The sequence below is a fragment of the Microtus oregoni genome, unplaced genomic scaffold (genome assembly GCF_018167655.1).
Source record: "Microtus oregoni isolate MIOR12 unplaced genomic scaffold, Mior012 000025F_ref0000491, whole genome shotgun sequence".
Lineage (NCBI taxonomy): Eukaryota > Metazoa > Chordata > Mammalia > Rodentia > Cricetidae > Microtus > Microtus oregoni.
The window spans coordinates 34,244,151-34,256,686 of NW_024543084.1; the positions used below are offsets into that span (position 1 = coordinate 34,244,151).

The 12,536-nt window shown below is 41.2% G+C and overlaps 1 protein-coding gene across 2 annotated transcripts in view; it reads left to right on the forward strand.

Annotated features, from left to right (window-relative positions):
* Nucleotides 1–12,536, forward strand: part of LOC121462725 (serine/threonine-protein kinase Nek1-like) — a 115,470-nt gene that overhangs the window by 13,569 nt on the left and 89,365 nt on the right. Inside the window, exons 1-3 of one of the 2 annotated variants that reach the window (XM_041674575.1) lie at nucleotides 4,082–4,185; nucleotides 9,153–9,217; nucleotides 9,290–9,518. In XM_041674575.1, coding sequence (XP_041530509.1) covers nucleotides 9,191–9,217; nucleotides 9,290–9,518 — 256 coding nt within the window. In that variant the 5' untranslated portion in view covers nucleotides 4,082–4,185; nucleotides 9,153–9,190. Of the gene's footprint in view, nucleotides 1–4,056; nucleotides 4,186–9,152; nucleotides 9,218–9,289; nucleotides 9,519–12,536 lie in introns of those variants that run through there. The other variant, XM_041674574.1, reaches the window with a different exon arrangement.

Here is a 12,536-nt window from a genome sequence, read left to right on the forward strand (position 1 = left end):
CGTATTAGCCACAGTCTAAGTAGAACCTAGACAATAACTCGTTTGTCTTTCTAACTCTTCTCCACATTTAACCACCCTTGATGTTGCTATGAATTTCGCGGTTACTGGCACTGGATTGTGTGCTTGCGTGTTTGTTTCTACCTGCCATGTTTATCACGATAACTGAACAGCACATAGTAGGTATTCAGTAAATATTTATCACTTTTAAATTTGCAGTCTTTACACAATGTGTTTACATTTTTCTTAATTGTCAGCAAAAGATGCCAAATATTAAAATGTGAAAAAATTAAAGCCAGTAACTGCTGTTACTTTTTTTTATTGAGAAAAGGAGAAAAAAAAAACAAGTTTCCACCTCTTCCCAGCCTCCCATTTCCCTCCCCACCTCCCACCCTTCTCCCCCTCCTCCCACCCTTCTCCCCCTCCCCCTACTCCTTTCCCCCTCCCTCTCCAGTCCAAAGAGCAGTCAGGGTTTTCTGCCCTATGGTAAGTCCTAGGTCCTCCCCCCTCCGTCCATATCTAGGAAGGTGAACATTCAAACTGGCTAGGCTCCCACAAAGCCAGCACATTAAGCTGGATCAAAACCCCGTGCCATTGTCCTTGGCTTCTCATCAGCCCTCATTGTTCGCCATGTTCAGAGAGTCCAGTTTTATCCCATGCTTTTTCAGTCACAGTCCTGCTGGCCTTGGTGAGCTCCCAATAGATCCGCTCCACTGTCAGTGGGTGGGTGCACCCCTCGTGGTCCCGACTTCTTTGCTCATGTTCTCCCTCCTTCTGCTCCTCATTGGGACCTTGGGAGCTCAGTCCAGTGCTCCAGTGTGGGTCTCTGTCTCTATCTCCATCCATCACCAGATGAAGGCTCTATGATGATATGCATGATATTCGTCAGTATGGCTATAGGATAGGGTCATTTCAGGTTCTCTATCCTCAGCTGCCCAAGGAACTAACTGGGGACCTCGGTTTGGGCACCTGTGAGCCCCTCTAGGGTCAGGTCTCTTGCCAACCCTAAAGTGGCTCCCTTAACTAAGAATTGTGGTTCCGTGCTCCCCTGTCCCTAAGCCTGCGACATAAGAGAGACATAAGTGGATCTAATCGATATGGGAAGTAGGAAAAGACAAGATCTCCTGAGTAAATTGGGAGCATGGGACCATGGAGAGGGTAGAAGGGGAAGGGAATGAAAGGGAGGGGAGGAGAAAAAAATATAGCTCAATAAAAACAATAATAACAGAAAAAGCTATTCTTGAAATTCATGAATAAGTTGAGAAGGGCATTTGATGCTGTTTTCTTTAGTGAAATTGTTTCAATACTTATTGTAACTTCTATTTAATTATTCATACAACTATATTACTTTTTGATCCTTTTAAATCATAGTTTTCTTTGAATTTCATAAGGTAAGGTATTCGACTTGTGGATCACTGTTTCTTGTGAATTCTGTTCTAAACCTCCAGTGCACTGCCTAAACTTCAAACTCCGATTATACACAGATGAATTTTTGTTTTTGTTCTGCATTCTTAAGATCAGAAACTTGGCTTCTGCAAGTTAATGCATCAGTAATTCAGTCTAAGCTTTTGGTGCTTATGCCAAATGATCTTATTTGATAAAGGTTAAATCAATAATTGCTGTGTGCTTCACACAACTTATTTCATTTGATCTCTTCAGAAAAGAGAAAATGAGGACATCACTCTTTTGTTAGAGGAAGAAACTGAATCTCAGAGTCCAATGAAAAATCGCAAGAGTATTAAGTGTGAGTTTGAGACCTTGGGTGTAGAAGTGTCCGACTTTGACCCTGAAGGGCTGCTGAGGCTCAGGGTGCCTTGGAGGCTGCTGTCTTCAGCACCTCATCTGACTTACACACTCAGTTCTTGTTTTTTGTCTGCTGTTTCCTTCTCGTTCAGATCAGGTAGTGTTTCTCAGGAGTACAGTCAGTTACTTCCCTTTCCATTGCAGTTTGCAGCCTTTTCAAGAGAACCCTGCCTCACTCATTATGGTCTTCGTCACCTAGATTGTTTGTGCAGATAGGAACTCTCAGTTTGTTAGTAGATATCAAGACCTATGAATTTGTTGACTCAGAAAGAATCACATTAGAGTCATGTATTGAAATTCTAGGAAGTATTTCTTCAAGAAAATTGGCACAAGATTCTAGAAATGTCACTTTTTACAACCACGGTGTTTCTCAGCAGTTTCTTAATTTTGGTTTATTGGTATCTGCCCCAGTTTTTATAGAAATCACTTAAAACTTTTAATATATTCTAAAAATTTTGATGTTATGTAGGACAATTTTAGAATTTATTCTGATTCCCATAGAATTTGAGAGGCCTTTAATATACATTCTTATGTTAACAAAACAGTTTCAAATTATTAGCATATTCCTTCACAGTGAGAGTACTTGGTTGTTATGAGTTCTAGATACTTTAAAAATTTATTTCACATCTTGAAATTAGTATAATTAATAATGTTGGCCATATCAGTTGTGCAACTGTTTAAATACATAGATACTGGTATAATAAAAATTGGAAGTCTAAATATTAGAATTACCACCTTATTCATAGCTCAGTTGTGGTGCCATTTTGTTTGTGATTTTAAGAAATAAAGCTTGTCTGAAAATCAGAGTGAGGAGCTAGCCACTAATTAGCTATAAAGGCTAAGCACCATCTTTAATCCCAGCACTTGGGAGACAGAGGCAGATGGATCTCTGTGAGTTCGAGGCCACCGTGAGATTGATTCAGTGTAAAAGAGAAACAGAACCAGGAGGTGGTGGCTCTCCCCTTTAATCCCAGTACTTGAGAGTCAAATGCCTTTAGTGCCAGTGCTAGGGAGGTGGGGACAGGAAAGGATATGGCTGGGAGGAGAGAGGAATATAAGGCAGGAAGAAACAGGAGCTCAGCCCATTCAGTCTGAGGATTCTTGGGGACAGGATCTTGCCCACTTCAGTCAAGTCACTCTATTGGCTGGCTCCCTAATACCTCTCTGATCTTCCAGCGTTTGCCCCGATATTGACTCTGGGTTTTTATTATTAAGACCATTACACTCTGTAACAACTACCTGAAATATATACTTACTGAAAGTCTTCGTAATCAAGAACGATTTGTAGTTGGGAGCAACTCACTCTGTGCTACAACAGTACAGCTAATTCCACTGCCTCTATTTATTTCAGAAGTTTACTGTCTGAGAGCTGGAAAGATGGGTCAAGAGTGTTCTTGCAGAGCACCCAAGTACAGATCACAGGACCTGCTTCAAGCAGCTCTCAACTTTCTGAAACGCTAGCTCAGGGGAACCTCTGGGGTCACCTCAAATGCACAAATACAAACTATAATAGTAAAAATTTAAGCTCACAATATTTATGCTGATTAGAGTCCCAATGACTAGCACCTGATAAAAGTGCACTTGTGTCGAAATATGGGTTTCAGGCTTTAAGGAAACTACAAAATTTGGGAGAAATTTTAGAAGCATTTCTTTCTGAAATATAAAATTAATAAACTACTTTTACATTAAACATTGTATTAGATTAAAATAACATAATGGTATTAGAAATGAATATTCTATATGACTCTTACACATTGTTTATGTGTGTGTTTATTATTTTTATGGGTATGTGTGTATGCTTCTGTGAGATTATGCGCACCAAGTGTGTGCAGGAGCCCATGGAGGCCAAGAGGGCATTGGATCTCCTGGAACTGGAGTTGACAATGGTTGTGAGCTACTGTATTGGTGCTGGGAATTCAACACAGGTTCTCTGCAAGAGAAGTAAGCACTATTAACTACTGAGCATTCCTCATGACCCTTGAAGACTTTTGGCGGAATCATTTTATGAGACATTGCTCGAGCAGTGGTAGCCAGTTTTATTTAGGACTGCTTGTCAGACACGTGGCTGTGTTTACACATGCAGCTGGGGATTTCTGTGTTCACATTCTACCAGCATGTATCATAGTGTCCAGCCCAGTGAGGAATGAAGGAATTGGAAGCTATTTGTACTATGCATTAGAGATATCTTGGGGCCTTTTATTTCTCTATGAGGATATGAAATCCAGTGTTTTTAGCTGTGTATTCTGTTTCTTGCAGTTGCTGGTGAAGGTAAGGAGCTCAGATATTTCTCTACCTTTGGAGCATCAAGAAATGGGGGGTTCTCCATCAAAGCAGCAAATGAGACCTGTTATTTCTGTGACTTCGGCTTTGAAAGAAGTGGGCCTGGTAAGTTTCATAAAATTTAGAATTCCCCAAAGACTACAGATCAATTTAAGCGAAAATGAATTTAATGGATTACATTGGTTTCTAATGCCTCCTTGTTGTTTTCTAGAGTAAAAAGGTTGTCTTCTGGATTTTTTTTTTGGCTTCTTCTGAATATGGAACTTTTCTGCCCATAGATTTTTATCTAGGACTCAGTTATAGATAAATATGCCTTGAACACTCTGCTTTTGAAGATTCCCTATATACAGAGCTAATCAATTTCATATCCAAAGTGTTTGAGAAATAAAGTCATGTTTTTGCTGATGTGCTTACCCAGGCCAGTACTGATGGCCTCTGTAGTGCTGATGTTCATGCTGTTAAACCGTATCACAACTGTTTTCATAGCATATCTGTCTGTTAGGTTTTGAAACTAATTTAGAGACAGTTCGTGGTATGTGCAGGATATCATATGCTATATGCACTTAACCATTTTAAATATGTGAATTGAGCACCTGTGGATTTTGGCAAGGGAGCAGAGAGATCTTAGAACCAGTGTCTCACAGATGCATGCGTATAGAAAGGGCATTGTGTTGAAATGACTCTCTGATAAACTAATAAGATGGCTCTGTGGGGAAAGGAGCTTGCCACGATGTCTGGCAATCAGAGTTTGATCCCTGAGACTGACCCACATGGTAGAAGGAGTGAACAACTCCTACAAGTTTTCTTCTGACTTCCATGTGCATGTAATTGTAGCAGCAGCAGCAAACATACACACACACACACTAATTAAATGTAGTAAAAACATTTGAAAGCAATATACTGAAAATAATGTGGCAAACAGTTTTGTACCCTAACCCTCATGATTGGCAAGTTTTTTTTTTTTTTTTTTTTTTTTATTGAGAAAAGGAGAAAAAAAAAAAAAGTTTCCACCTCCTCCCAGCCTCCCATTTCCCTCCCCCTCCTTCCCCCCTACTCCCCCTCCTCCCAACCTTCTCCCCCTCCCCCCACTCCTTTCCCCCTCCCTCTCCAGTCCAAAGAGCAGTCAGGGTTTTCTGCCCTGTGGTAAGACCTAGGACCTCCCACCTCCGTCCATATCTAGGAAGGTGAACATCCAAACTGGCTGGGCTCCCACAAAGCCAGCACATTACGTAGGATCAAACCCCCGTGCCATTGTCCTTTGCGTCTCATCAGCCCTCATTGTTCGCCATGTTCAGAGAGTCCAGTTTTATCCCATGCTTTTTCAGTCACAGTCCAGCTGGTCTTGGTGAGCTCTCAATAGATCAGCTCCACTGTCTCAGTGGGTGGGTGCACCCCTCGTGGTCCCGACTTCTTTGCTCATGTTCTCCCTCCTTCTGCTCCTCATTGGGACTTTGGGAGCTCAGTCCAGTGCTCCAGTGTGGGTCTCTGTCTCTATCTCCATCCATCACCAGATGAAGGTTCTATGATAATATGCTAGATATTCGTCAGTATTGCTCAAGGATAGGGTCATTTCAGGTTCCCTATTCTCAACTGCCCAAGGAACTAACTGGGGACCTCAGCTTGGGCACCTGGGAGCCCCTCTAGGGTCAGGTCTCTTGCCAACCCTAAAGTGGTTCCCTTAACTAAGAATTGTGGTTCCGTGCTCCCCTGTCCAACCTTCCTTTATCCCTATCCTCCTGCTTTCCCAAGGCCCGACCTCCTTCCCTTCTAACTTTTCTCTCCCCATCTCCCCTTACCCCCAACCCACCCCACCCCAAGATCCCAATTTTCTCCCCGGCAATTTTGTCTACTTCCCTTAGCCAAGAGGATAACTATATGTTTTACCTTGGGTTCCCCTTCTTACTTAGCTTCTTTAGATTCACCTATTGTAGACTCCGTGACCCTTATTTATGGCTAGAAACCAATTATGAGTGAGTACATCCCATGTTCATCTTTTTGGGTCTGGGATACCTCACTCAGGATAGTGTTTTCTATTTCCATCCATTTGCATGCAAAATTCGAGAAGTCATTGTTTTTTACCGCAGCGTAGTACTCTAGCGTGTATATATTCCATACTTTCTTCATCCATTCTTCCATTGAAGGGCATCTAGGTTGTTTCCAGGTTCTGGCTATTACAAATAATACTGCTATGAACATAGTTGAACAAATGCTTTTGTCATATGATAGGGCATCTCTTGGGTATATTCCCAAGAGTGGTATTGCTGGGTCTAGGGGTAGGTTGATCCCGAATTTCCTAAGAAACCGAAACACTGACTTCCATAGTGGTTGCACAAGATTGCATTCCCACCAGCAATGGATGAGGGTACCCCTTCCTCCACAACCTCTCCAGCAAAGGTTATCGTTGGTGTTTTTGACTTTAGCCATTTTCACAGGTGTAAGATGATATCTCAAAGTTGTTTTGATTTGCATTTCCCTGATTGCTAAGGAAGTTGAGCATGACCTTAAGTGTCTTTTGGCCATTTGAACTTCTTCTGTTGAGAATTCTCTGTTCAGATCAGTGCCCCATTTTTTAATTGGGTTAATTAGCATTTTAAAGTCTAGTTTCTTGAGTTCTCTATATATTTTGGAGATCAGACCTTTGTCTGTTGAGGGGTTGGTGAAGATCTTCTCCCAGTCAGTAGGTTGCCTTTGTGTCTTAGTGACAGTGTCCTTTGCTTTGCAGAAGCTTCTCAGTTTTAGTAGGTCCCATTTATTCAATGTTGCTCTTAATGTCTGTGCTTCTGGGGTTATACATAGGAAGCGGTCTCCTGTGCCCATCTGTTGTAGGGTATTTCCCACTTTCTCTTCTATCCTTTTCAGTGTGTTCGGGCTGATATTGAGGTCTTTAATCCATTTGGACTTGAGTTTTGTGCACGGTGAAAGATGTGGGTCTATTTTCATTCTTCTACAGGTTGACATCCAGTTGTGCCAGCACCATTTGTTGAAGATGCTTTCTTTCTTCCATTGTATACTTTTAGCTCCTTTATCAAAAATGAGGTGTTCATAGGTTTGTGGGTTAAAATCCGGGTCTTCTATACGATTCCATTGGTCGACTTCTCTGTTTTTATGCCAGTACCACACTGTTTTCATTACTGTAGCTCTGAAATAGAGTTTGAAGTCAGGGATGGTAATGCCTCCAGAAGATCCTTTATTGTATAGGATTGTTTTGGCTATCCTGGGTTTTTTGTTTTTCCATATAAAGTTGATTATTGTCCTCTCCAGATTTGTGAAGAATTTTGATGGGATCTTGATGGGGATTGCATTGAATCTATAAATTGCCTTAGGTAGAATTTTTAAAGAATCATATCTCTTATAGTACTTAAAGTAAATAACTATAGAAATGAACTCTACACCTATTTGAAATTTTGTAACATGGGAAGTGATGTTCAATGTAATTCATTTTTTTTACCTTCTACTTCTGTCTCTGTATGCTAGCTATATAGATAATAAAACAAACAAAAATATGCGAACAAGCAAAAGTTTAAACTTGTAAGTGTGCACCAGGTTACCTGTCTAAAAAGACCGTTCTGGATGAAAGGAATGGCTCCAAATGTGGAGTGACTCCCTGGTTTAAACTGCTCTGAACACAGTCTGCTGAGCCCTACAACCTAGGAACCTCTGTTTTCCTTTCCCAGTAGCTACTGTCTGTGACTTGTATTTGTTGAGATTCTTTAGATGTTTTTCATACTGCAGAGATTATTGGTTACCTCAGAGATTTTCTGCAGCCTTTGTGCTTATCTTGAAAATAAGGCAGAGTATAAAGCTCTATGTCCCTGTTCAGAGCTTCGTGTAAGAATCTGTTCTCCCAGTAGGTTTTATCTCTTTCTGATAATGACTTGCATGTGCCGCATTGTTTACAACTTTAGATTCCTTGTGTGGTTTCCTTCCTGGTACCCAGTCTCACATCTCCAGTACCTGTCATCTCTGACTGCGTTCCTGGGTAAAATCCTCCTTGTCTCATTTACATGTGTTACTGTAATTCTGATCACTATGCTCTTGTGTTTTTCAAGTCTTAGAAATCTGTGGTAATCATGTGACTAAATCGTTTTTCTTATTGTTGTGTTTATAGAAACTGCTCATTTAAAACTTTGAAGATTATTTAGTCACACTGTTATAGCCTTCATAACAACTAATCTTTTTCTTTTAATGTATTCTTAAATATTAAGTTTTTAAGAATATCTTTATACTAATCAGACGAAAAGTAAGAATCTGTTTTTACTTAACTTCTTTCCATAGATAAGAAAGCTACTTGTTAATTGTGTTTAATGCTCTGTCTTAATGTGTATGTGTATGTAACAAATTTGTTTTCAAAATAACACAGCTTATCCTGAATTCCTTTATCTACCAACACATTCCCTGGGACTAAGACTTTAGCTCAGGTGGTAGAACACTTGCATGAGGCATTCAGTCCCCAGGATCATTTAGTTTTAGGACGTAATTATTTTATGCATTTGGGTGTTTTGCCTGCAGATATCTCTGTGCACAGTGTGTATGCCTGGTGCCCCAAGAGGCCAGAAGAGGGTGTTAAGTTCTTTAGAATTGGAGTAACGGTTGTGAGCCACCTTGTGGGTTCTGGGAATCATACCCAGGTCCTCTGCAGGAGTAGCAAATACTCTTAACCACTGAGCCATATCTCTAGCCTGAAGAACCATATTTTTTTAAAAGCAAAACATGACAACCCTTTTCCTAACTCTAATAAACAAAGTATATGAATTTCTTTTCATGCCTGTCATTGACTTTAAATTATCAAAAGTTAGATATCAAAGAAGACAGATAATTGTTAGCAGTAACCCACAAACATGACAAATAACTGAGAATTGACACACACACACACACACACACATTTAACCTATTAACTGATTGATAATGTTTAAATGTTCATCATTATTTATAATGACAGAAGCCGTGTTAACATTTCACAGCAATGAGAAAAGTTCACAGGGGTTAAATTTCAGTTAAATGAAAAACTGAAAGTAACAAAAATACCAACTGTTTCAGAGTCCTCTTACTCTTCAACCGTTTTGTGTTTAAAGGATGGAAATTTAACTGAACCCAAGAAACTTCAGAAGAAATGCAAAAGAGCAGCAATGCTGTTTCAGTAAGTACAGTTTTCAGAGACTCTGTCAGGCTCTTATTTAATAATATGCTCACTAAAGTGTAACTATTTCAGAGCAAGCGAGAAATACTGCGTAGGCTAAATGAGAATCTTAAAGCTCAGGAAGATGAAAAGGAGAATCACCATCACTCAGATTCTTGTGAGGTCGCTGGTCACAAGGATGCCAAGGAGTATGAGAAAGAAAATGCCATTTCCTCTGATCGCAAGAAGTGGGAGGTCGGAGGTCAGCTTGTGATTCCTCTGGATGAAGTGACACTGGATACATCCTTCTCTGCCTCTGCAAGTATGTATGAACATGTCCATGTCCTGTCTTGGGTTAGCACTCACGTAAACTTGTGTCCTGGCCATCCTAAGGAACCAGCATGTGGATGGGTTAAGAGAGGTAGAAGAAGTCTGTGCAACTCCCTCATGGGCATATGAAGTATCTTTCAGTACAATATAAAGACATGAAAAATGGTTTGGTTTTTACAGTAGCAAAAATTTTTCTGTAAGAGTGTAGTGAGAGGAGAACTAAAGAAATGTATTTAAATTGTACTGTTTGAACCCTTTACACCATGTCAACCTGTTACATTCTTTGTTCTTGTTGTAGTGAAAGGGGTTCCTGGTGGGTGACACAGTGTCTCAGTATGTATCCAGCACTGTCCTTGAACTCATGGTCTTCTTTTCTCTGTCTTCTCAGTGCTTAAGTTACAGATATGTGTTTCCCAGCTTCCCCACTTTTGGTTTTATGAGATAATCACTCATTGTATAAATACCAAGCTGGTCTTGAATTCATAATCCTCTTGCCTCTGCCCTCTGAAAGCTGAGTACATGCCCAACTCTATCAGTAGTTTCTAATGAAAACAAGAGCAGTGAAAGCTCAGAAGAGCCCCTTAGACATTAGGAGGAGTTCAGGAGGTTTAACTAGAAAGAATTCCTAAGCACCCACTGTGTTCTCACAGGAATCACGGCCTTCATTGTCTCCTTACAGTCTTCCCACAGGAATCATGGTCTTCGTTGTCTCCTTACCGTCTTCTCACAGGAATCACAGCCTTCATTGTCTCCTTACCCTCTTACCACAGGAATCATGGCCTTCATTGTCTCCTTTTGTCTTCTCACAGGAATCATGGCCTTCATTGTCTCCTTACCATCTTCTTACAGGAATCATGGCCTTCGTTGTCTCCTTACCATCTTCCCACAGGAATCATGGCCTTCATTGTCTCCTTACTGTCTTCTAACAGGAATCATGCCCTTCATTGTCTCCTTACCGTCTTCTCACAGGAATCACGGCCTTCATTATCTCCTTACCCTCTTCACACAGGAATCATAGCCTTCATTGTCTCCTTACCGTCTTCCCACAGGAATGACGGCCTTCATTGTCTCCTTACCGTCTTCCCACAGGAATCACGGCCTTCATTGTCTCCTTACCGTCTTCCCACAGGAATCACGGCCTTCATTGTCTCCTTACCGTCTTCCCACAGGAATCACGGCCTTCATTGTCTCCTTACCATCTTCTCACAGGAATCATGGCCTTCATTGTCTCCTTACCGTCATCCCACAGGAATCACGGCCTTCATTGTCTCCTTACCGTCTTCTCACAGGAATCACGGCCTTCATTATCTCCTTACCCTCTTCACACAGGAATCATGGCCTTCATTGTCTCCTTACCATCTTCCCACAGGAATCATGGCCTTCATTGTCTCCTTACTGTCTTCCCACAGGAATCATGGCCTTCATTGTCTCCTTACCGTCTTCCCACAGGAATCACGGCCTTCTTTGTCTCCTTACCGTCTTCTCACAGGAATCATAGCCTTCATTGTCTCCTTATTGTCTTCTCACAGGAATCATGGTCTTCATTGTCTCCTTACCGTCTTCCCACAGGAATCATGGCCTTCATTGTCTCCTTCCCGTCTTCCCACAGGAATCATGGCCTTCATTGTCTCCTTACCGTCTTCCCACAGGAATCATGGCCTTCATTGTCTCCTTACCATCTTCTCACAGGAATCACAGCCTTCATTGTCTCCTTACCATCTTCTCACAGGAATCACGGCCTTCATTGTCTCCTTACCATCTTCCCACAGGAAACATGGCCTTCATTTTGTTCCCCTGTACATGCATGACTTTTTTGGTGTGATTGCTATGACATTTTATCTCTTTATTTTTCAGAAATTTGGTATGATTTTATGTGTATGGGTGTTTTGCCCACATGTGTGTCTGTGCACCATGTGCATGCTTTGTGCCACAGAAACCCGAAGATGTCAAATCCCCTAGAAAGGGGTACCATTGTGAACTGCCATGTGTGTGCTCTTCTGCTGAACTACCTCTCCATCCTATCGATTATTATTCCTCGTTATGTCTAGTTTTGAATAGTATGGTTGTGAAGTATCTTAGTGTACTTTTCTTCCTGTTTCCTCTTCTTGGACTTAGGAAATTCTTCAATATATAGACTTAAATCTTTTGTCAAATTTGGAAAACTTCACCAAACATTAGTTTTTATTTGACATAATTTCTTTATTGATTCTTTGGAAGTTTCAAGTCATGAAACTTAATTCCACTCACCTCCCAGTCCCCCCATATCTTCCCCTCACCCCTGCAGTACCCCCCAAAGAAAAAAATTTTTAAAAATCAAAATAAAACAAGCAAACATAAACAAAATCAAACAAAACAAAAAACCCTCTTCACTCCCCCATCATTCCCACCTCTCTAGCACCTCTTTATTCATTCTGGTGGCATTAGGATCTGCAGGTGTCACCCGGTTACCCTTTTGTCCAGTCAGCTTTCCTAGCCGATGTGCATTGCAAGAGTCATTGGTCTGATCCACTGGATTCTCACTGAAGCTCCTCTGGGATCCTGTAGATATCCCACAGGACCAGTCCTTTCATGAGTGCCGGCAGGTCCCAGATGGAGTAGATGTTAGGGTGGGTCAGTCTACTAGGGCCTCTCCCGTCAGGTGAGGGGGCAGAGCCAGCTCCCCTATGCCCAGGCCATCAGGCCCAGTTCTTCCTCGTGGGTGGGGCTAACTCTCTTTCTTAAGTGTCCAAACATTTTTTAAATATTCTTTCTCCTTTCCAGTTTCAGGCTAATAAAGAGACCCTGTTTCGCAACAACACACCAAATTGGATAGCAGTACGTGAGAAGCAGTAGCCAAGGCTGTCCTTGGGTTTCACATGCAGTGCACACACGCACACTAACATGCACATGCAGAAGGGTTAGGGATATATAGAACAGAAGAAGAATATGGTTTAGCTCAAAAGGATGAGCAGAATATTTCTGAAAGAAAGATGAAAAATTGAGGACTATATTTTATCAATGTTTATCCTAG